Source organism: Hippoglossus hippoglossus, chromosome 21, assembly GCF_009819705.1.
Source record: "Hippoglossus hippoglossus isolate fHipHip1 chromosome 21, fHipHip1.pri, whole genome shotgun sequence".
Taxonomy (NCBI): Eukaryota; Metazoa; Chordata; class Actinopteri; order Pleuronectiformes; family Pleuronectidae; genus Hippoglossus; species Hippoglossus hippoglossus.
The window spans coordinates 1,474,798-1,500,391 of NC_047171.1; the positions used below are offsets into that span (position 1 = coordinate 1,474,798).

Sequence of the window (25,594 nt, forward strand, 5' to 3'; positions counted from 1 at the left end):
GGAGATTGAGCCCATCGTAGGATCTCCGGTCTCAGAGATCAACAGTGCAACGGAACGGGCAGAGCCCCGCAAAAAGATGTATGTCAATCTCGTCATTGACCAGTTCGTCACTCGAGTGTTTGCAAAGTCCAAAGTGAACTTGTTCTGTGACGAATCAATACACCTCACTCAATACCTGTTTGAAAAAACATGGGCCGAAGTCCAGGACATTGACATAGACACGTCCCCAGATATAATCAATGTCCTCCACAAGGCGGTGTTCAAGGACCTGTGTAAGATGTGGGACTGTCCAGAAACGCTGCTGCTTTCCATTTATAGAAAAGAACCAGAGGTCGAGAAAACAATCGCCGCCTCTATGGAAAGCCACATGTTCAAAAAACCCGGCAGAATGTCCAGATTCGTCTCCTCTTTGAGCAGATTCTTTAAACGGTAGAAATGCTATCGCTCTAAATGAGGACGAACATACGTGTCTTCTGCTGAAGGGGTGTGGATTCACTCTGGGAGCTCCAGTTTACCACATCCAAACAAAAAAAAAAGTGCATGAAATGTTTTCTGTAACCATTTTCTGTAACAACTGTTAAAAAAGAATTAAAAAATAAGAAGATGAGTCGCAGAAGTTGTCCTCTTGGTGTGAAAGCAGCCAGTGTGTGAGGGGGACCATGCAGGAAAGAGGGGGGGGGGGGGGGTCTGCTTCATTAGAACCGAGCTTTGGTCCCATGAGCTCTTTTCACATCTGTGTGTGTGTGTGTGTGTGTGTGTGTGTGTGTGTGTGTGTGTGTGTGTGTGTGTGTGTGTGTGTGTGTGTGTGTGTGTGTGGCACACCCTCTGCCCAGTGGTCGTAGCTATTTCCTTTAAATTCCTGAACCTTGATTTCAGAGTGCAGATACAAACTGAGTGTTTTGACGTGGAGCCTGAACACTGAACTTTCACATACACAACAAGCACAACAACAAAGAGTGAGGCGGACACGCCCACCAACTCCCTGCAACAACTCCACACACTGGACCAACAGTAGCTTTCCATCCACAGACCTCTCTGCCAGTACTCATGAAGAAATGTGGGTTTGTTTTAACAGCAGCTTCTCTACTCTACTCAAACATGTGTCCATCACAACAACACACACACTTCCTGATCTCTGATCTGTTTTTTTATTTTTATTTTAAGAAAAGTACAGCATGAAACACAACTCGTCCAGATTTACTTTCTGTTTCTCGTTGTTGTGCTTCCTTGAATTTAAGAGTTTGAGCCCAGGACCTCCTGCTGCGTTCTTCACGTGTGAAAGACGATCGCCAGAGAAAGTCCAGTCCCAAGTCTTCTTCTCCTTCTTTATTCGGTTTATTGGCAGGTGACAACCAACGTCAAGGTGCATTACCGCCCTCTACTGTGTGTGTCAATATCCTACTTCCTCTTCTTCCCCATTCGGCAGCGTATCTCTTATTACCCTTGATATTTGATAGCTTCTCCTTCGTTCAGTTGAGTGGCGGGTGACAACCTCCTGTGTTGGAGTGTATATCAGAGTTATCTAGCTCATATTAAATCAGTTTGTCCAATCCTGTCTCCCTCAGCTAATGGAACATACTCCCTATTCCAAAGGTAACTACTATTTCCAAGCTTAGTTCTTCCTCTCTGCTTTGCACTTTTCCTCTTGAGCTTTTCTCGTTCTCGAACACACTTATTAAAGTGAAGCATTACATGCTCCACTGACTCTTCTATAAAATATTTTGTGCGGGGGGGTTCAACACACAGTGGAAGGCGGTAATGCACCTTGACGATGGTTGCTACCCGCCAATAAACCAAACAGAGAAGAAGAAGAGGCTCGGACATCCTCCGCAATTCATGACTGAAAACGCCCTTAAAATAACAATGCCTTTGAACAAGAGGCCGGGCTTTCTATTAGAGTCACAATCTTTTTGTGGTTTTGATCTACAACATTATTTGAGATCTTTAAAATTGCCTTTGGTTCTTTATCATGTGTTTGATGTCTATATGACTCATGGTTGGAAGAAGATACCCTTCATGTCCCATATCAAGGGCGTTTTGTACTACCTGGTCAGCAGCGCTAAGTGGAAAGAAACGGATCGAATAGACCTGAACCCAGATATGGAGGAGACTGCAGTACAGACATTCACCATGGATACATCTGATGCATTGGAGCTTCCCAGCATGACAGTTGAAACTATTCGCATGCAGATTGAGGATCTTTATAGCAAGTTGACTGCGGAGCAGTGGGAACTGTTCAAATCAGAAACACCAGACAACATCACAAGGTTTCTGTTGGCAGAACTTTTTCTGAACATGACTTTGTCTGTGTCCTCAGACCTGATCACAGCACATGGACACAACGACTTTCCCTTTACTGCGGAGAGTATCCAGTCCAGTCTGGGAGACGCTCTCCGTCAGAGTTTAGCACCGGGCAGCTTAAAAAAGTCTGTGAGTTTGGATCAACTCACTGAGTTGGTTGCAGAGGAGATAACAGAGAGGGTCAATTCCCGCCGGTCTGAGCGCTCCACCAGCGGACGCTCCACCAGCGGACGCTCCACCAGCGGACGCTCCACCAGCGGACGCTCCACCAGCGGACGCTCCACCGGACTGCCACAGTGTCACCAGACCACAGCCAACAAACTTGAGAAAATGGTCAATTGTGTTTGCAAGGTGTTGAAGAAATCTGCCGGCGACATCGAGGGCTCGTTCAAGCCGAAACTACGCAGTCAAAAGACATTTGAGCTGATAAACGAGTTCCCTAGGGGGAAACCAACTTCTTCAAGCACTGACTCTTCATCAAGCAGTTCTCGCTCTGACAGACGAACATCCTCAGAATCATCAGTCCGCAGCAGTGACTATAGGACAAGTGAGGCCGTCCAGGAAATCATCGGGAAGGAGGTGAGCGACATCATCGAGCCCCTTGTGGACGAAATGTCAGAATCTGACCTGAGTGGGCTGATATCTGAATCTTCTCTGGAGTTTAAAGCTGCTGCAGATGAAATCTATCAGATCATTAGTGAAGAGGAGAGCGTCAGATCATCTGATTCGAGTAGAGGCTCCAAATCCTCAAAGAGCCACAAGAAGTTTTGGAAAGGAGTGGGCAAGAGGATCAAGAAGCTTTTTGCAAAGTTTTTGGCCACAGCATCGATGCTCAAGATGGGGACACAAGTCAGGAAGAAGTTCAGTAAGGAGACCCAAGTCCAGAGCATTGAGTCAGTCAAGTCTCTGATGGATAGTGTGGAGTCTCTGCTTCTGACAGAGACCAAGGACAGAGTTTCACCTGCAAACGCCCCCGTCCTTACCGATGTCCTCTATAGGTACGTCACAACTGACCCTTTAGTGGCGAGTCCAGCTGAAGTGACGAAAGTGTCTGTTCCTAAGTCCCACAGAAAGATGTACGCGGACATAAAGGAGAGAGTGATGAATTTCCTGCCATTGATGAACTGGTGGTTCTCAAAACAGGCCGGTGACTACACCAAGAGGGTGACCTCCGCTTTAATGGAGATTGAGCCCATCGTAGGATCTCCGGTCTCAGAGATCAACAGTGCAACGGAACGGGCAGAGCCCCGCAAAAAGATGTATGTCAATCTCGTCATTGACCAGTTCGTCACTCGAGTGTTTGCAAAGTCCAAAGTGAACTTGTTCTGTGACGAATCAATACACCTCACTCAATACCTGTTTGAAAAAACATGGGCCGAAGTCCAGGACATTGACATAGACACGTCCCCAGATATAATCAATGTCCTCCACAAGGCGGTGTTCAAGGACCTGTGTAAGATGTGGGACTGTCCAGAAACGCTGCTGCTTTCCATTTACCGAAAAGAACCAGAGGTCGAGAAAACAATCGCCGCCTCTATGGAAAGCCACATGTTCAACAAACCCGGCAGAATGTCCAGATTCGTCTCCTCTTTGAGCAGATTCTTTAAACGGTAGAAATGCTATCGCTCTAAATGAGGACGAACATACGTGTCTTCTGCTGAAGGGGTGTGGATTCACTCTGGGAGCTCCAGTTTACCACATCCAAACAAAAAAAAAAGTGCATGAAATGTTTTCTGTAACCATTTTCTGTCACAACTGTTGGAAAAGAATAAAAAAATAAGAAGATGAGTCGCAGAAGTTGTCCTCTTGGTGTGAAAGCAGCCAGTGTGTGAGGAGGACCATGCAGGAAAGAGGGGGGGGGGGGGGGGGTCTGCTTCATTAGAACCGAGCTTTGGTCCCATGAGCTCTTTTCACATCTGTGTGTGTGTGTGTGTGTGTGTGTGTGTGTGTGTGTGTGTGTGTGTGTGTGTGTGTGTGTGTGTGTGTGTGTGTGTCACACCCTCTGCCCAGTGGTCGTAGCTATTTCCTTTAAATTCCTGAACCTTGATTTCAGAGTGCAGATACAAACTGAGTGTTTTGACGTGGAGCCTGAACACTGAACTTTCACATACACAACAAGCACAACAACAAAGAGTGAGGCGGACACGCCCACCAACTCCCTGCAACAACTCCACACACTGGACCAACAGTAGCTTTCCATCCACAGACCTCTCTGCCAGTACTCATGAAGAAATGTGGGTTTGTTTTAACAGCAGCTTCTCTACTCTACTCAAACATGTGTCCATCACAACAACACACACACTTCCTGATCTCTGATCTGTTTTTTTATTTTTATTTTAAGAAAAGTACAGCATGAAACACAACTCGTCCAGATTTACTTTCTGTTTCTCGTTGTTGTGCTTCCTTGAATTTAAGAGTTTGAGCCCAGGACCTCCTGCTGCGTTCTTCACGTGTGAAAGACGATCGCCAGAGAAAGTCCAGTCCCAAGTCTTCTTCTCCTTCTTTATTCGGTTTATTGGCAGGTGACAACCAACGTCAAGGTGCATTACCGCCCTCTACTGTGTGTGTCAATATCCTACTTCCTCTTCTTCCCCATTCGGCAGCGTATCTCTTATTACCCTTGATATTTGATAGCTTCTCCTTCGTTCAGTTGAGTGGCGGGTGACAACCTCCTGTGTTGGAGTGTATATCAGAGTTATCTAGCTCATATTAAATCAGTTTGTCCAATCCTGTCTCCCTCAGCTAATGGAACATACTCCCTATTCCAAAGGTAACTACTATTTCCAAGCTTAGTTCTTCCTCTCTGCTTTGCACTTTTCCTCTTGAGCTTTTCTCGTTCTCGAACACACTTATTAAAGTGAAGCATTACATGCTCCACTGACTCTTCTATAAAATATTTTGTGCGGGGGGGTTCAACACACAGTGGAAGGCGGTAATGCACCTTGACGTTGGTTGCTACCCGCCAATAAACCAAACAGAGAAGAAGAAGAGGCTCGGACATCCTCCGCAATTCATGACTGAAAACGCCCTTAAAATAACAATGCCTTTGAACAAGAGGCCGGGCTTTCTATTAGAGTCACAATCTTTTTGTGGTTTTGATCTACAACATTATTTGAGATCTTTAAAATTGCCTTTGGTTCTTTATCATGTGTTTGATGTCTATATGACTCATGGTTGGAAGAAGATACCCTTCATGTCCCATATCAAGGGCGTTTTGTACTACCTGGTCAGCAGCGCTAAGTGGAAAGAAACAGATCGAATAGACCTGAACCCAGATATGGAGGAGACTGCAGTACAGACATTCACCATGGATACATCTGATGCATTGGAGCTTCCCAGCATGACAGTTGAAACTATTCGCATGCAGATTGAGGATCTTTATAGCAAGTTGACTGCGGAGCAGTGGGAACTGTTCAAATCAGAAACACCAGACAACATCACAAGGTTTCTGTTGGCAGAACTTTTTCTGAACATGACTTTGTCTGTGTCCTCAGACCTGATCACAGCACATGGACACAACGACTTTCCCTTTACTGCGGAGAGTATCCAGTCCAGTCTGGGAGACGCTCTCCGTCAGAGTTTAGCACCGGGCAGCTTAAAAAAGTCTGTGAGTTTGGATCAACTCACTGAGTTGGTCGCAGAGGAGATAACAGAGAGGGTCAATTCCCGCCGGTCTGAGCGCTCCACCAGCGGACGCTCCACCAGCGGACGCTCCACCAGCGGACGCTCCACCAGCGGACGCTCCACCAGCGGACGCTCCACCGGACTGCCACAGTGTCACCAGACCACAGCCAACAAACTTGAGAAAATGGTCAATTGTGTTTGCAAGGTGTTGAAGAAATCTGCCGGCGACATCGAGGGCTCGTTCAAGCCGAAACTACGCAGTCAAAAGACATTTGATCTGATAAACGAGTTCCCTAGGGGGAAACCAACTTCTTCAAGCACTGACTCTTCATCAAGCAGTTCTCGCTCTGACAGACGATCATCCTCAGAATCATCAGTCCGCAGCAGTGACTATAGGACAAGTGAGGCCGTCCAGGAAATCATCGGGAAGGAGGTGAGCGACATCATCGAGCCCCTTGTGGACGAAATGTCAGAATCTGACCTGAGTGGGCTGATATCTGAATCTTCTCTGGAGTTTAAAGCTGCTGCAGATGAAATCTATCAGATCATTAGTGAAGAGGAGAGCGTCAGATCATCTGATTCGAGTAGAGGCTCCAAATCCTCAAAGAGCCACAAGAAGTTTTGGAAAGGAGTGGGCAAGAGGATCAAGAAGCTTTTTGCAAAGTTTTTGGCCACAGCATCGATGCTCAAGATGGGGACACAAGTCAGGAAGAAGTTCAGTAAGGAGACCCAAGTCCAGAGCATTGAGTCAGTCAAGTCTCTGATGGATAGTGTGGAGTCTCTGCTTCTGACAGAGACCAAGGACAGAGTTTCACCTGCACACGCCCCCGTCCTTACCGATGTCCTCTATAGGTACGTCACAACTGACCCTTTAGTGGCGAGTCCAGCTGAAGTGACGAAAGTGTCTGTTCCTAAGTCCCACAGAAAGATGTACGCGGACATAAAGGAGAGAGTGATGAATTTCCTGCCATTGATGAACTGGTGGTTCTCTAAACAGGCCGGTGACTACACCAAGAGGGTGACCTCCGCTTTAATGGAGATTGAGCCCATCGTAGGATCTCCGGTCTCAGAGATCAACAGTGCAACGGAACGGGCAGAGCCCCGCAAAAAGTTGTATGTCAATCTCGTCATTGACCAGTTCGTCACTCGAGTGTTTGCAAAGTCCAAAGTGAACTTGTTCTGTGACGAATCCATACACCTCACTCAATACCTGTTTGAAAAAACATGGGCCGAAGTCCAGGACATTGACATAGACACGTCCCCAGATATAATCAATGTCCTCCACAAGGCGGTGTTCAAGGACCTGTGTAAGATGTGGGACTGTCCAGAAACGCTGCTGCTTTCCATTTACCGAAAAGAACCAGAGGTCGAGAAAACAATCGCCGCCTCTATGGAAAGCCACATGTTCAAAAAACCCGGCAGAATGTCCAGATTCGTCTCCTCTTTGAGCAGATTCTTTAAACGGTAGAAATGCTATCGCTCTAAATGAGGACGAATATACGTGTCTTCTGCTGAAGGGGTGTGGATTCACTCTGGGAGCTCCAGTTTACCACATCCAAACAAAAAAAAAAGTGCATGAAATGTTTTCTGTAACCATTTTCTGTCACAACTGTTAGAAAAGAATAAAAAAATAAGAAGATGAGTCGCAGAAGTTGTCCTCTTGGTGTGAAAGCAGCCAGTGTGTGAGGGGGACCATGCAGGAAAGAGGGGGGGGGGGGGGTCTGCTTCATTAGAACCGAGCTTTGGTCGCATGAGCTCTTTTCACATCTGTGTGTGTGTGTGTGTGTGTGTGTGTGTGTGTGTGTGTGTGTGTGTGTGTGTGTGTGTGTGTGTGTGTGTGTGTCACACCCTCTGCCCAGTGGTCGTAGCTATTTCCTTTAAATTCCTGAACCTTGATTTCAGAGTGCAGATACAAACTGAGTGTTTTGACGTGGAGCCTGAACACTGAACTTTCACATACACAACAAGCACAACAACAAAGAGTGAGGCGGACACGCCCACCAACTCCCTGCAACAACTCCACACACTGGACCAACAGTAGCTTTCCATCCACAGACCTCTCTGCCAGTACTCATGAAGAAATGTGGGTTTGTTTTAACAGCAGCTTCTCTACTCTACTCAAACATGTGTCCATCACAACAACACACACACTTCCTGATCTCTGATCTGTTTTTTTATTTTTATTTTAAGAAAAGTACAGCATGAAACACAACTCGTCCAGATTTACTTTCTGTTTCTCGTTGTTGTGCTTCCTTGAATTTAAGAGTTTGAGCCCAGGACCTCCTGCTGCGTTCTTCACGTGTGAAAGACGATCGCCAGAGAAAGTCCAGTCCCAAGTCTTCTTCTCCTTCTTTATTCGGTTTATTGGCAGGTGACAACCAACGTCAAGGTGCATTACCGCCCTCTACTGTGTGTGTCAATATCCTACTTCCTCTTCTTCCCCATTCGGCAGCGTATCTCTTATTACCCTTGATATTTGATAGCTTCTCCTTCGTTCAGTTGAGTGGCGGGTGACAACCTCCTGTGTTGGAGTGTATATCAGAGTTATCTAGCTCATATTAAATCAGTTTGTCCAATCCTGTCTCCCTCAGCTAATGGAACATACTCCCTATTCCAAAGGTAACTACTATTTCCAAGCTTAGTTCTTCCTCTCTGCTTTGCACTTTTCCTCTTGAGCTTTTCTCGTTCTCGAACACACTTATTAAAGTGAAGCATTACATGCTCCACTGACTCTTCTATAAAATATTTTGTGCGGGGGGGTTCAACACACAGTGGAAGGCGGTAATGCACCTTGAAGTTGGTTGCTACCCGCCAATAAACCAAACAGAGAAGAAGAAGAGGCTCGGACATCCTCCGCAATTCATGACTTAAAACGCCCTTAAAATAACAATGCCTTTGAACAAGAGGCCGGGCTTTCTATTAGAGTCACAATCTTTTTGTGGTTTTGATCTACAACATTATTTGAGATCTTTAAAATTGCCTTTGGTTCTTTATCATGTGTTTGATGTGTCTATATGACTCATGGTTGGAAGAAGATACCCTTCATGTCCCATATCAAGGGCGTTTTGTACTACCTGGTCAGCAGCGCTAAGTGGAAAGAAACGGATCGAATAGACCTGAACCCAGATATGGAGGAGACTGCAATACAGACATTCACCATGGATACATCTGATGCATTGGAGCTTCCCAGCATGACAGTTGAAACTATTCGCATGCAGATTGAGGATCTTTATAGCAAGTTGACTGCGGAGCAGTGGGAACTGTTCAAATCAGAAACACCAGACAACGTCACAAGGTTTCTGTTGGCAGAACTTTTTCTGAACATGACTTTGTCTGTGTCCTCAGACCTGATCACAGCACATGGACACAACGACTTTCCCTTTACTGCGGAGAGTATCCAGTCCAGTCTGGGAGACGCTCTCCGTCAGAGTTTAGCACCGGGCAGCTTAAAAAAGTCTGTGAGTTTGGATCAACTCACTGAGTTGGTTGCAGAGGAGATAACAGAGAGGGTCAATTCCCGCCGGTCTGAGCGCTCCACCAGCGGACGCTCCACCAGCGGACGCTCCACCAGCGGACGCTCCACCAGCGGACGCTCCACCAGCGGACGCTCCACCGGACTGCCACAGTGTCACCAGACCACAGCCAACAAACTTGAGAAAATGGTCAATTGTGTTTGCAAACTGTTGAAGAAATCTGCCGGCGACATCGAGGGCTCGTTCAAGCCGAAACTACGCAGTCAAAAGACATTTGAGCTGATGAACGCGTTCCCTAGGGGGAAACCAACTTCTTCAAGCACTGACTCTTCATCAAGCAGTTCTCGCTCTGACAGACGAACATCCTCAGAATCATCAGTCCGCAGCAGTGACTATAGGACAAGTGAGGCCGTCCAGGAAATCATCGGGAAGGAGGTGAACGACATCATCGAGCCCCTTGTGGACGAAATGTCAGAATCTGACCTGAGTGGGCTGATATCTGAATCTTCTCTGGAGTTTAAAGCTGCTGCAGATGAAATCTATCAGATCATTAGTGAAGAGGAGAGCGTCAGATCATCTGATTCGAGTAGAGGCTCCAAATCCTCAAAGAGCCACAAGAAGTTTTGGAAAGGAGTGGGCAAGAGGATCAAGAAGCTTTTTGCAAAGTTTTTGGCCACAGCATCGATGCTCAAGATGGGGACACAAGTCAGGAAGAAGTTCAGTAAGGAGACCCAAGTCCAGAGCATTGAGTCAGTCAAGTCTCTGATGGATAGTGTGGAGTCTCTGCTTCTGACAGAGACCAAGGACAGAGTTTCACCTGCAAACGCCCCCGTCCTTACCGATGTCCTCTATAGGTACGTCACAACTGACCCTTTAGTGGCGAGTACAGCTGAAGTGACGAAAGTGTCTGTTCCTAAGTCCCACAGAAAGATGTACGCGGACATAAAGGAGAGAGTGATGAATTTCCTGCCATTGATGAACTGGTGGTTCTCAAAACAGGCCGGTGACTACACCAAGAGGGTGACCTCTGCTTTAATGGAGATTGAGCCCATCGTAGGATCTCCGGTCTCAGAGATCAACAGTGCAACGGAACGGGCAGAGCCCCGCAAAAAGATGTATGTCAATCTCGTCATTGACCAGTTCGTCACTCGAGTGTTTGCAAAGTCCAAAGTGAACTTGTTCTGTGACGAATCAATACACCTCACTCAATACCTGTTTGAAAAAACATGGGCCGAAGTCCAGGACATTGACATAGACACGTCCCCAGATATAATCAATGTCCTCCACAAGGCGGTGTTCAAGGACCTGTGTAAGATGTGGGACTGTCCAGAAACGCTGCTGCTTTCCATTTACCGAAAAGAACCAGAGGTCGAGAAAACAATCGCCGCCTCTATGGAAAGCCACATGTTCAACAAACCCGGCAGAATGTCCAGATTCTTCTCCTCTTTGAGCAGATTCTTTAAACGGTAGAAATGCTATCGCTCTAAATGAGGACGAATATACGTGTCTTCTGCTGAAGGGGTGTGGATTCACTCTGGGAGCTCCAGTTTACCACATCCAAACAAAAAAAAAAGTGCATGAAATGTTTTCTGTAACCATTTTCTGTCACAACTGTTGGAAAAGAATAAAAAAATAAGAAGATGAGTCGCAGAAGTTGTCCTTTTGGTGTGAAAGCAGCCAGTGTGTGAGGGGGACCATGCAGGAAAGAGGGGGGGGGGAGAAGGGGGAGCACAGGGGGGGGTCTGCTTCATTAGAACCGAGCTTTGGTCCCATGAGCTCTTTTCACATCTGTGTGTGTGTGTGTGTGTGTGTGTGTGTGTGTGTGTGTGTGTGTGTGTGTGTGTGTCACACCCTCTGCCCAGTGGTCGTAGCTATTTCCTTTAAATTCCTGAACCTTGATTTCAGAGTGCAGATACAAACTGAGTGTTTTGACGTGGAGCCTGAACACTGAACTTTCACATACACAACAAGCACAACAACAAAGAGTGAGGCGGACACGCCCACCAACTCCCTGCAACAACTCCACACACTGGACCAACAGTAGCTTTCCATCCACAGACCTCTCTGCCAGTACTCATGAAGAAATGTGGGTTTGTTTTAACAGCAGCTTCTCTACTCTACTCAAACATGTGTCCATCACAACAACACACACACTTCCTGATCTCTGATCTGTTTTTTTATTTTTATTTTAAGAAAAGTACAGCATGAAACACAACTCGTCCAGATTTACTTTCTGTTTCTCGTTGTTGTGCTTCCTTGAATTTAAGAGTTTGAGCCCAGGACCTCCTGCTGCGTTCTTCACGTGTGAAAGACGATCGCCAGAGAAAGTCCAGTCCCAAGTCTTCTTCTCCTTCTTTATTCGGTTTATTGGCAGGTGACAACCAACGTCAAGGTGCATTACCGCCCTCTACTGTGTGTGTCAATATCCTACTTCCTCTTCTTCCCCATTCGGCAGCGTATCTCTTATTACCCTTGATATTTGATAGCTTCTCCTTCGTTCAGTTGAGTGGCGGGTGACAACCTCCTGTGTTGGAGTGTATATCAGAGTTATCTAGCTCATATTAAATCAGTTTGTCCAATCCTGTCTCCCTCAGCTAATGGAACATACTCCCTATTCCAAAGGTAACTACTATTTCCAAGCTTAGTTCTTCCTCTCTGCTTTGCACTTTTCCTCTTGAGCTTTTCTCGTTCTCGAACACACTTATTAAAGTGAAGCATTACATGCTCCACTGACTCTTCTATAAAATATTTTGTGCGGGGGGGTTCAACACACAGTGGAAGGCGGTAATGCACCTTGACGTTGGTTGCTACCCGCCAATAAACCAAACAGAGAAGAAGAAGAGGCTCGGACATCCTCCGCAATTCATGACTGAAAACGCCCTTAAAATAACAATGCCTTTGAACAAGAGGCCGGGCTTTCTATTAGAGTCACAATCTTTTTGTGTTTGATGTGTCTATATGACTCATGGTTGGAAGAAGATACCCTTCATGTCCCATATCAAGGGCGTTTTGTACTACCTGGTCAGCAGCGCTAAGTGGAAAGAAACGGATCGAATAGACCTGAACCCAGATATGGAGGAGACTGCAATACAGACATTCACCATGGATACATCTGATGCATTGGAGCTTCCCAGCATGACAGTTGAAACTATTCGCATGCAGATTGAGGATCTTTATAGCAAGTTGACTGCGGAGCAGTGGGAACTGTTAAAATCAGAAACACCAGACAACATCACAAGGTTTCTGTTGGCAGAACTTTTTCTGAACATGACTTTGTCTGTGTCCTCAGACCTGATCACAGCACATGGACACAACGACTTTCCCTTTACTGCGGAGAGTATCCAGTCCAGTCTGGGAGACGCTCTCCGTCAGAGTTTAGCACCGGGCAGCTTAAAAAAGTCTGTGAGTTTGGATCAACTCACTGAGTTGGTTGCAGAGGAGATAACAGAGAGGGTCAATTCCCGCCGGTCTGAGCGCTCCACCAGCGGACGCTCCACCAGCGGACGCTCCACCAGCGGACGCTCCACCAGCGGACGCTCCACCGGACTGCCACAGTGTCACCAGACCACAGCCAACAAACTTGAGAAAATGGTCAATTGTGTTTGCAAGGTGTTGAAGAAATCTGCCGGCGACATCGAGGGCTCGTTCAAGCCGAAACTACGCAGTCAAAAGACATTTGATCTGATAAACGAGTTCCCTAGGGGGAAACCAACTTCTTCAAGCACTGACTCTTCATCAAGCAGTTCTCGCTCTGACAGACGAACATCCTCAGAATCATCAGTCCGCAGCAGTGACTATAGGACAAGTGAGGCCGTCCAGGAAATCATCGGGAAGGAGGTGAGCGACATCATCGAGCCCCTTGTGGACGAAATGTCAGAATCTGACCTGAGTGGGCTGATATCTGAATCTTCTCTGGAGTTTAAAGCTGCTGCAGATGAAATCTATCAGATCATTAGTGAAGAGGAGAGCGTCAGATCATCTGATTCGAGTAGAGGCTCCAAATCCTCAAAGAGCCACAAGAAGTTTTGGAAAGGAGTGGGCAAGAGGATCAAGAAGCTTTTTGCAAAGTTTTTGGCCACAGCATCGATGCTCAAGATGGGGACACAAGTCAGGAAGAAGTTCAGTAAGGAGACCCAAGTCCAGAGCATTGAGTCAGTCAAGTCTCTGATGGATAGTGTGGAGTCTCTGCTTCTGACAGAGACCAAGGACAGAGTTTCACCTGCAAACGCCCCCGTCCTTACCGATGTCCTCTATAGGTACGTCACAACTGACCCTTTAGTGGCGAGTCCAGCTGAAGTGACGAAAGTGTCTGTTCCTAAGTCCCACAGAAAGATGTACGCGGACATAAAGGAGAGAGTGATGAATTTCCTGCCATTGATGAACTGGTGGTTCTCTAAACAGGCCGGTGACTACACCAAGAGGGTGACCTCCGCTTTAATGGAGATTGAGCCCATCGTAGGATCTCCGGTCTCAGAGATCAACAGTGCAACGGAACGGGCAGAGCCCCGCAAAAAGTTGTATGTCAATCTCGTCATTGACCAGTTCGTCACTCGAGTGTTTGCAAAGTCCAAAGTGAACTTGTTCTGTGACGAATCCATACACCTCACTCAATACCTGTTTGAAAAAACATGGGCCGAAGTCCAGGACATTGACATAGACACGTCCCCAGATATAATCAATGTCCTCCACAAGGCGGTGTTCAAGGACCTGTGTAAGATGTGGGACTGTCCAGAAACGCTGCTGCTTTCCATTTATAGAAAAGAACCAGAGGTCGAGAAAACAATCGCCGCCTCTATGGAAAGCCACATGTTCAAAAAACCCGGCAGAATGTCCAGATTCTTCTCCTCTTTGAGCAGATTCTTTAAACGGTAGAAATGCTATCGCTCTAAATGAGGACGAATATACGTGTCTTCTGCTGAAGGGGTGTGGATTCACTCTGGGAGCTCCAGTTTACCACATCCAAACAAAAAAAAAAGTGCATGAAATGTTTTCTGTAACCATTTTCTGTAACAACTGTTAGAAAAGAATTAAAAAATAAGAAGATGAGTCACAGAAGTTGTCCTCTTGGTGTGAAAGCAGCCAGTGTGTGAGGGGGACCATGCAGGAAAGAGGGGGGGGGGGGGGGGGGGGAAGGGGGAGCACAGGGGGGGGAAGAAAGTAAAGAGAATGAGGCTGTTTGAAGCAACGACGAACAGAGACGGCCTTCATGGTGGAGCTGGTTGAAAGAGGTGCCCTCTCAACTCCACACACTGTGTTCACTGTAGGCACGCACACACACACACACACACGCACACACACACAGACACACACACACACAGACGCACACACACACACACACACACACAGAGAGAACACAGTGGGCCTTACCACTCTGCTCTACCATCCAGCTGGGGGCAGTGCAACCGGTGGTTATTTGCCGAGGATTGATCACCGTACCTGGAACTGCTGACTGAGTTTGTGTACCCAACTACACATGGCTAAACTAAAAAGGCGCACACACACACACACGCACACACACGCACACGCACACGCACGCACACACACACACCTGTTCCACATTACACACATCACACACTTCTGTTCTGGGTGGTTTCAAAAGGTGGAAAAAAAGATTGTCGGCCCAAAACATCTGCCCTCCTCCACCCAGCGCCCCCCCCGTGGAGCCAAATCAATCTGGATGTGAGTTATTAGTTCCGTGTGGAGCCTGCCTCCCTGCGCTGTGCGCTGCAGGCGGTTCTCAGCCTGTGATCACTGTATTTCCTGTTTTTAACACAGCCTACCTTTCTTTGAACGCCTTCTCAGCCATTTCACGAGCTGCTCTACGGACGTCTTCTGGAACCGCGTCCTTCTCGGCCTGGGAAACCTGGTGGACCTTGTGTCCTGCATCCAGGCGATAGGGACCCCCCTTTCCACCCAGACCTGCCGTGTCTCTGCCACCTGCAGACAAACATTAGTTAACCAATTACTATTGACCCAGTAAAAGGACATTTTTACTGCATGCACCTCGAAATGATCCAGTTTACGGTTTATGTACAATAGATTGATGAACTTGTACGGACCTAAACAGACTCAAGTGACCACTGAAATATAATCAGATCATCTTTGAGTCAAATGACAACTGACAGGCATTTAGAGAAATTCCCTACAGGCAGACTAAAAACATGTTTTGTGAGGTCACTGTGACCTTGACATTTGTCTTTGAGCTCGAGTGAATGTTTGCACCAAATCAGAGGAGATTCGCTCGTGGTGTTCTTGAGATATAAGAATGGGACGGACGGATAACCCAAATACATAAAGCTGAAATGGGTGTCGCCGGTGCAGAGGCATAAAAACATGCTAATACTAACGGCTCCACCTCAGATTTCCATCAGCAGTTTTCAATAGAACGCTGTTTACCTGTGCCTCCGGCCCACTGGTTCCCCCCGACATGAGGGTCGTTTTTGGCATCAGTCTTGCCGTGTTTTGGGGCGGAGACATCCAGGCCGCTGTCCCTCTGGACGGTGATCTGTGAGGAGAGACGCCGTGTGGGTCAGTTTCAAACGAGACTCAAACAAGTGCTCTAGGTAAACGTGAACAGACGCAGTCGATTTGAGTGGTTTGAGGCCCAGTTCACCCCCAACTCACAAAAAAACGCTCCCAGTCAAACCTACAAGCGATTTGAGAGACGATTACTAACCTAACGTAATGTGTTTGGATTGTACTACATTGAAAATGACTCCAAACCACTCAGGGAACCAAGTGTCATCAGGAAATATGTGTTTTTTTTAGACGATAGCAGTGTTAAAACGCTTCCTGTAAAAATTACCCTGCTCCTCCAAATATGGTCACTTATGGATTTTTAAAAAACAAGACGAAATATTGTCAAACTGGAGGCTTGAGCGCAGCTTCTCACAAACCAATGGGTGACGTCCCGGTGGAGCTGACAGTGGGTGTCATGACCTTCTCTCATAGTTCTGTAACTGTCACAAAGGAATCACAGTCTATTTCCGATACAGCCTCATGCAGCACTGGTATTTCAATGTTCTTCCTCTTTTCGGTGGTGGTAGTCGTCCCACTTTCCACTATAAGAGAATCTTGAGGTTTCGGCAGAACCAACAACACAGGCTCCGTCTCTCCCAGCATGAGAGCGAGAGGGAGCGGAGAGCAAAGCTTTGGATTTTCACGTCCGTCTCAATGGCACCAGCGGAGCCAAAATCAGCCTGCTGGCTCCCCCACTGCGGCAGCCAGCCAGAGTCTGAGGGAGCGAGGGGAGGAAGGGGGAGGAAGGGGGAGAGAGGGGGAGAGATGGGGAGAAGGGGGGAGTTCAGAGGGAGACTGAGCGTCTCCCCTGAGGTTCAGCTGCATTCTTACAAACGGCAAGAATTTGAATGGTATCTGTGGGGGATGAGGTTTTTCTGTAAACTGTGGAACGCTCTGCCGTGTGTGTGTGTGTGTGTGTGTGTGTGTGTGTGTGTGTGTGTGTGTGTGTGTGCGTGCGCATGCGTGCGTGCGTGCGTGTGTGTGTGTGTCACAGTCTGAGCAGTTGAACAGAGACTTATCAAGCAGGAGCAGGAGTCCAGCTGAGAAGGACCCCACCTCTCCTTCAACTGACCAACTGTCCACACCTCCAACTGACACACACACACACGCACACGCACGCACACACACACACACACACTCACACACACACACACACTGTGTCAGCTCTCTATATTTAGTGCAGATTAGGAGCGTGGGCCTGATACTTGTCAGATTATGGAGACGAGATCATCTCGTACAGTCGATCTAATGTAAGTGATGATTCTCCACAATATGTTTTATCTCTGTGGAGGTCTCACACTCACTGAATAGATCTAAACATCAGTGGAGCTCCACTGAACCTTCCTCCTGGTTCCATCTCTCTCCTGAAGCAGACGTTGGTTTTAAACACGTGCACGTGCACCATGTTACGATCCTCTGCTTTTCACACGCCAGCCTCCCATGAGGAAGTTATTAAGTTTGGATATAATCACTCACTGTAAACATTTATGGGACGGGGAGGGGAGAGGGGGGGGGGGGGGTCTTTACTGTCCCATTCCGAGCTCTCTCTGGTTACTGGACGTCAGAGCTCGGAGCCATAGCTCTGTGGTGAGGTGAAGGGTCAGAGGTTTGAGCTGCTGGCGTCACCACAGCTCACCTTCAGGAGCCACCGGCCATGTGACCGCTCTCTGCTTACACAGGAACACATGCGTGTCCGTGACCGAGTCACACAGCGCATGCAGCAGAAAGCAGCAACACAACACGAGCTGCACTGCTGCACCATGCTGGGAAACCAGGGTGAGCACCTGAAGTCGGGAATGTGGCTTCAAAGGCTGGACTGGTGGCCTGTGACACACACACACACACACACACACACACACACACACACACACACACACACACACACACACACACACACACACACACACACACACACACACACACACACACACACACACACACACACACACACACACACACACACACACTTCCCCTGGCGTCTGCCGGGCACTGATGCACACATTTTTCCCAGGTGTCTGTCTCGGTGAAATGTGTCCGTCTGGAAGTTGATCTGTCAGGACTCCGGTTCTGTGAAGCCCGGCTTGTTCCAGTAATCCTCCCATGTCACCGCCCTGTCTATAGATAAAAGTCTCTCCCTGGTGAACGTGTCTTCATGCCGGTGATGCGCTCGCTCCGGGCTCGGCCGGTGAAGGGATGACGACTGCTGCTATTTTGGGGTTTTAGCAAAAATGATGAGCGACACTTCACGACATGCATGGATTTTGGGCTCAGAGCGAAGTTCAGGTTCCTTCTCTGGTTGTGAAATAGAAGCATGAGTCATGTGGACGATGTGTGTGTGTGTGTGTGTGTGTGTGTCTGAGTGTGTGTGTGTGTGTGTGTGTGTGTGTCTGAGTGTGTGTGTGTGTGTGTGTCTGAGTGTGTGTGTGTGTGTGTCTGAGAGTGTGTGTGTGTCTGAGTGTGTGTGTGTGTGTGTGTGTGTCTGAGAGTGTGTGTGTTAGTTTTACTCCATGAAGATGATCCGACAGGAGAAAACTCACCTGCAGCCGTCTGCCTCTCTACTTGTCTGACTCTTGCTCAATTAGTAAATCAGTGAGATCTCCACGTCTACTAAAGGTTTAAAATATACTGGAATGAATTTGGAAAGTGTGAGAACACATTCATACAGTAAATGAGACAAAGACGATCTCATAAGAGTCAGACAGAACGAGAGGAGCAGGAATACAAATATCTAAACACTTATGTTCTCCCTCTCGTTAGAAAGATATTAAGTCTTAATTGGAAATAGGATAGAGGCCAATTTCTGATTTAGGTGTGAGGGGCACCAAGCCAAAAACATCAAAAGAAATCACTTCACTAACTGAGGATGTTTCATTACAAAGAGAAAATGAAGACAAATGAAATGATTATAGAATTCCGGCTGTATTATTTACCAATATAATGAAAAACAGTTGTTATTGAAGAGAAGGGAAACACCTTCCTTTTGAAATAAGACTAATTTATGTTTATGTTAACGAGTAAATATAAAATGTAAACACGTCATATATCAGGATGTAAGTGGTGAAAGACAGACAGACACGTGTCGCAGGCCGTGAAGTGGAGAAAACTTAATTTTCACGACTGTGGGAATAGATTTCTCGACCCCACCCTCCTTCTGTCAATGAGTTTCTTTCTTTTCTTTTCTCTCCATCTCTCATCCGCGTCTTGTCTTGTAGGATTAACAGCCCCATAAATATCTGATTCTGTCGTTAGGCGCCTGAAGACAGAGTCTGTGTGTGTGTGTGTGTGTGTGTGTGTGTGTGTGTGTGTGTGTGTGTGTGTGTGTGTGTGTGTGTGGGTGGGTGCAGTGACCATGTTGTTGTGTGTTCCTAAGTGTGTGCCCCTGTGTGAACCTGGGTGCATGCTGGTGTGTGTGTGTGTGTGTGTGTGTGTGTGTGTGTGTGTGTGTGTGTGTGTGTGTGTGTGTGTGTGTGTGTGTGTGTGTGTGTGTTGCTTCAAACTCAGGCCTGTACTTGAATGTGTCTGCAGAAAATGAACGTGATTGATTTTGATCGTGTCTGAATGTGTCCTCGTTTGTTCGAGAATCCAAAGATGTGCAGGTGCGCGAACTTCAAACTCCACAGTTTAACCTCTGAAGGAACAGTGCATGTGAACAGTGCATGTGAACAGCGCACGTGAACAGTGCACGTGAGAGATGAGGTAGTGTCAGTGGAACAAGGACAGGGGGGGGGGGGGTGGAGAGAACGAGACGTAAAAACAACAGTGTAGTAAACCAAAGTGTCAGTCTGAGTGAGTCCCTGTTTAGAGAGACGTTCAGTGGAAACCTGCAGACACCTGCTCGGCGCCAGCAGCACCAGGACGTGAGCTGCACCCGCCGACAGATGACTGATGTCTCCGCTGTGTGTGTGTGTGTGTACTGATGATGTCAGGGGGGGGGGTGTAATGCAGCATTGTCAGACTGAGGCTAAAGACAGATGAGTGGGGATTAACATGACCTCTGTTATTCAAACCTGTTATTAACCTCCGCACAAAAACAAGTCAAGAGGTTCGTGTGCTTTCCCTCATTCTCTCTTCTTATCGGTGGTAAAACAAAGTGTGTGACAGGGCGTGGGTTTGTGTACCGTGTGCAAACAGGTGGGTCGCACCGAGGTGAGTTGTGTACACAGCTTGTAAGGTAGTGAATCTGTGAGCAGACATACTGAGGCAGGTATGTTTAAATACAGTAGAGCTACTGTTGTTAGCACGCAGAGCACAGGGAGAGTCTGTGTGTGTACGTGTGTGTCTGTGTGTGTGTCTGTGTGTGTGTCTGTGTGTGTGTCTGTGTGTGTGTCTGTGTGTGTCTGTGTGTGTCTGTGTGCGTCTGTGTGTGTGTGTGTGTCTGTGTGTGTCTGACCTACAGGCGACTGAAGGAGCCTCATCAAAGACGATGGAGGCCAGAAAAGGTTCTGTCAGAGTATGAGTGTATGAACATATCTATACTTGTAAACTATATGTATGATGTGTATTTTGCAAATGTGTGAAAAATGCAAATACTTTACAATAAAATACTACTTTTCAGGTATCAGTACTTTACTTGAGTATTTATTTGTACTTTTCCTCCTGGATTGTTTTTCATGCTCACAAATCGTTTCTTGCTTTAGCCTGTTTTTAGTTTATTAGTTTTGATTTGATTTGAAACAGTCTTTGAATTTCAGAGCCTGTACTTTTATACTTTTACTTGAATCAGTACTTGTACTTTTACTTGACACAAGAATCTGTATTTCTTCTATTTCTATTCTTGTAAAGAACGTGTGGACCTTTGCCACGTGTGACGTCATGTGATATATCTTTGCACTGTGGCTTTTTCCTGCTCACACAAATACACATAACTCAGTTTTATAATCTCATCTGAAACGTTATGAATCCTGTTTGGATGTAGAGTCACTTAGCAACATTATCCAGTCTCACGATCAGCCTCCCTGACTCCTTCATCTCAGTCCATGTTGTGTCTCCTCTCTATCTGCTCAGCACCAGATAACTGCTCCCTTCTCCAGAGGAGTCACTGGGTGTGTATGTGGGCACAATGGTGCTCAGTGTGCTGGTCTGACTGTTCTGACCCGTACTCGGGGTCAAACCCAATGAATGCCCGTCCACTCATAAACACCCACACCGGGTCGGTCCCGGGCCTGGAAACACTCCGGTCAGCATGAAGTCAGGAATGTTCCAGCAGCTCAGACACTTTGTCAGAGGGACGGACGTCAGTCCACAGGATCTTTACTGAAGTAGCACTGCCCCTCAGTGGTGATGAGAGAAACTACAGGCTCCAAGGTTGGTTGGACACAATTCTCCCCACATCACAAAGCATTTCCCACTGGGATGTTATTTCAAACTGGGATGTTACCTGTATGGGCCGGCCGTCCTCTGTTCCAATCATATTTCTCCATTCCAGTAGCGACCGCTGCAGGCTGTCCAATCCCGTCTCCCACAGCCGCACGTACCCGCCCATGTCCACTGAGACCACACCCCCAGAGCCGAGGGGAGCGATGACCACGTCAGACTCGGACACTTTGGACAACCAGCTGGTGTAAGGCGACACCGTCATGGACCTGCCAGTTGGAAATATGTAGGTGACGTTGATATCATTAGTTTTTTTTATTTAGATGATGATGAAAAACCTTGTATATTAAAAGGAATGAGGCAGAAATCAAAGAGAGGAAACAAAACTATCGAAAACAATAATTTTCCTGTAAAAACAGAAGCAGATGTATGTGAATATCTTCTGTTTCAACATTAATTATGATTTGTTATCAATTTATTTAAGTGTAAAATGAAACTTTATTCTTTGGTGACACAAATAAATGAAATAGCGACAGAAATATTAGATTGAAAATAATTTTGCGAGCTAAGACACAAATGTTGTCTAGTAATGTTCCTAAATGCTGTTCTGCCTCTGACCATCAGCTGGAGCCAGAGGACGCAGCATCATGTTCTTGCAGAGTGAGACAGTGAGACAGTGAGACAGGGAGACAGGGAGACAGTGAGACAGTGAGACAGTGAGACAGGGAGACAGGGAGACAGAGAGACAGTGAGACAGGGAGACAGGGAGACAGGGAGACAGAGAGACAGGGAGACAGGGAGACAGGGAGACAGTGAGACAGGGAGACAGGGAGACAGAGAGACAGTGAGACAGGGAGACAGTGAGACAGTGAGACAGGGAGACAGGGAGACAGTGAGACAGAGAGACAGAGAGACAGTGAGACAGGGAGACAGTGAGACAGGGAGACAGTGAGACAGGGAGACAGTGAGACAGGGAGACAGGGAGACAGGGAGACAGTGAGACAGGGAGACAGTGAGACAGTGAGACAGTGAGACAGGGAGACAGTGAGACAGTGAGACAGTGAGAAACAGCAGAGCGGCGTTTACCTTGGGACGGGAATGTATTTGACCTTCTTGGAGTTCAGATCAGTCACCTCCAGATACGCCGCCGTCATCGGAGGCGTGACGTCTGAGTGACCGACAAGAAAACAACCCACGTTCTACGTTTTTATACATTTTCCAAGTTGCAAACAAAACTTGTATTCAATGATCTGAACTCTGACCTTTGGGGTAGACCTCCTTCAGGGGCACCTTGGTGGGCGGAAGGGCTCGGACAACCTGATTGGCTGAGAGCAGACTGACGCAGTTCACCTGTTTGGCCGCACTGGACTGAGGCCCGCCTCTCAGGAACATGTGACCCCCGCCCTCGCTGCTCTTCATCGCTGACAGATCAACGGGCCTCTTGAAGCTGTACACCTCGTTAGGGGACTGGGCCAATCAGAGATCAGGAGCAGAAATATCACTTATTAATTTTCATCCATGTTCTCGTGTGAAGCTGAGAACCTGTCGCCACTAAACCACGGATACAAAGACGTTCATGTCTATGAGAAGGGATCTCGTTTTCAGACATGACCTTCAGACTTTCTCTGAACTTCTGAAAGTCTGCAGAAAGTGTGGAGGCTCTTAATGCGCTCACACATACAGATCCTGTGGAGAACCAGAAGATCTCCGGAGTTCAGTGCGTGTGTGAAAGCAGCTACAGGGTTAAACATTAAATTACCTGACATCCTTCAGGTGCTGCTCCCTGAGGTCGACTAGAAAACCTTCTGACCTTTAAACTCACCATGAGGTCTGGGAAGCCCACGACGACCCGTGCGAAGGAGCCACTGTCGGCCATTATGCGGTTGGGTGAAACAATCTTCTGGTTCAGAGCGGCGCTGAGGTTCTCGTTGGGCAGCTGGTCACGTGACAGCATCTGTGGCACGGACACATCGGCTGGGGGGGGGGGGGGGGGGGAGATGAGATTAGCTGAATAAAAGATGCTGAAATACTTTTACACACAAAGTAAAAAGCTGTAGTGCAGTCAATCAGTGAGCTCGTATATTTCTGATGATAGTGACCTTTGTGGACTGATTCTGGATCAGGGTCTGATGAGAGAATATCTATATAAAAACATCATGATAAATATAGTGCTGCAGAACAAGATTCACAATGTTTATATTGATCTAAATGTCTGATAACATTTTAACGACAACCGGCAGCAAACTTGGCTTTAGGGCAATTAGAGAAACATCTAACCCACCATTAGCATCGTGCTAAGTTATCTACGTTACATTCTACATGTGTGCATCAGATTCATACATTACTTCAGAATCTAATTAAATGAAAGGTTCTTGTTTTCATTGACTTGTGTGGTCCACCTTCTGGTCGTGCAGTCACCGCCCCTCACCAGTAGGGGGTGCTGCAGGCCCTCAGGACCCCTCCTTCCAGTGTCCTGGCTCTGGTTTGTTGGACGTTACTCTCAACTTCCTCTTTTGTTCACACTCTCTGACACGCACTGATATGAATATTAACTGGAACGAGCTGGCTTCACTGTGAGGTCCTGTCGACATGTGGCTGACGGAGCACACGACTATTTCTCTGTCCGTCCATCTGCTTGGTTTTATCCACAGATCTGACGTGTTTATACATAATAATGTATATTATAATGTAAATGTTCTGTGTGTACCTGAGTCGGCTCCGTGGCCTGAGCTGGCCCCGTCCTCACTGATGCTGTGGAGCTGACACACTCCTGACTCCTCTGCTGCCATGTGCATGGGCTTGGTCAGCAGGAACTTCCTGTGTAGTGGAGACCCTCAGTTACATTCAGTCACATTATAACTACAATAATCACAATAACAGTAAATCCCTGTTTGCTGGTTTAGAACAGTCGTCTGTCCAGAATGCAGCAGCAGAGAAAGTGTGATAATATTACACCAGTATCTTCACTGGCTGCTGCATCTTAGATTGAGCTGCTGCATCTTCATCCCTGAGGTCGACCGACCTGAAGCTCCTGGACGTCTTGAGACCTCGGCTCAGAAATAGAAACCGAGGTGAACGGGCCTTTGCAGCGGCTGCGTCTAATCTCTGGAACCGTTTATCTCTTCATATCAGAACCGCTCGGACCCTAGAGACGTTTTAATCATCGCTCCAGACACACGTCTTCTCACTGGCTCTGTGCTTTTGTATTTTTAACCCCTTTTTTTTTATTCTCAGTTTTTTAATATTTAATTTAGGCACAGTGGTTGTTTTAAACCTGCTATAAATATAAAAAAACAACTTGACTTTGATTGAAGTGCCTGAGGCTCACTTGTTGGTGTTGCTCTCCACCAGGAGCCAGCGGTCCTCTGCCACCAGGAAGACGGACTTCAGGTTGATGGGGAGGGAGATGGAGTGAACCCGGCCCTCCAGCACATCCAGCACCTCCAGCTGGTTCCTGCCAACACAAACACACACAGTCTACGTCCTGCGCCTGGAGACGCTGCGTGTTGAGGACAGTCTGCTTCAGAACAGAGTTGCTTACCCCTCCTCCTTGTAGAAGAGAAGCCAGTTCTTGTGAGCGAACTCGCGGCACATTTTATAACTTCCCTGCAGAAATGAAATACACGACATGTTAAATTAATATATTGTCACAAAGTTGATCATTGGAGTCACTGAGACGAGCTGACGCCTCTGACCTGCTGCTCTTTACTGCTCCACCAGTTTGAAGCTCTGCCGGCGGGTTGATCCCCGTCTGGAGACAGCAGCAGCCTCCGCACGGCGCCTGTCACCAGGTCCACGTGGAGCACCGTGTTACTCTGGTGAAAAAAGCAGAATGAAAGAATTAAAACTCCTGTGTGAGACTGGCCTTAGTGAACTAAACATACGTCCACCTCCGGGCACCAGGCCTCTGCACAGTGATCGTTACGTTTCTGATATAAAAACTGAAATCATAACCAGCACTAGTACGGATTCTTCTTTGCCTCATGACCCATGGAAATCTAAAGCTACACAAACAAATGATGAAAACAAAACCTCTTTGTCCGACGTCATATATGGAACGAATATCCATGGACAGAGAAAATTATATAACTATGTAATTTACTTAATGCAATGATTGTTCATGTCTGGATGCAGTTTGATGAATCCTCCCTTCATCCTTTTCTAACCCAGTAGAGCAAATACCATAAACATCTGTTTTTCAATCCAGATCCTTTAATTATTCTCTGAGAAATCAGTGACATCAACGTTAATAAGTTCTTCTGGGGTCTCGTCTCATCCTTACATGGAAATCACTCCCGTAGTTTCTCCGTAATCCTGCTGACTAACAAATTTCATTTCTATTCATCATGTTTTAGTGCAGATCT

The 25,594-nt window shown here is 47.0% G+C and overlaps 1 protein-coding gene across 1 annotated transcript in view; it reads right to left on the reverse strand.

Moving 5' to 3' along the window:
- vwa8 (von Willebrand factor A domain containing 8) overlaps nucleotides 1–25,594 on the reverse strand; it is a 71,241-nt gene that overhangs the window by 16,310 nt on the left and 29,337 nt on the right. The window contains exons 30-39 of the mRNA XM_034574963.1: nucleotides 24,926–25,045; nucleotides 24,772–24,836; nucleotides 24,559–24,684; nucleotides 23,938–24,047; nucleotides 23,053–23,204; nucleotides 22,493–22,697; nucleotides 22,317–22,398; nucleotides 21,295–21,499; nucleotides 15,795–15,903; nucleotides 15,179–15,335 (exon numbers count right to left, since the gene is read on the reverse strand). Coding sequence (XP_034430854.1) covers nucleotides 15,179–15,335; nucleotides 15,795–15,903; nucleotides 21,295–21,499; nucleotides 22,317–22,398; nucleotides 22,493–22,697; nucleotides 23,053–23,204; nucleotides 23,938–24,047; nucleotides 24,559–24,684; nucleotides 24,772–24,836; nucleotides 24,926–25,045 — 1,331 coding nt within the window. The remainder of the gene's footprint in view (nucleotides 1–15,178; nucleotides 15,336–15,794; nucleotides 15,904–21,294; nucleotides 21,500–22,316; nucleotides 22,399–22,492; nucleotides 22,698–23,052; nucleotides 23,205–23,937; nucleotides 24,048–24,558; nucleotides 24,685–24,771; nucleotides 24,837–24,925; nucleotides 25,046–25,594) is intronic.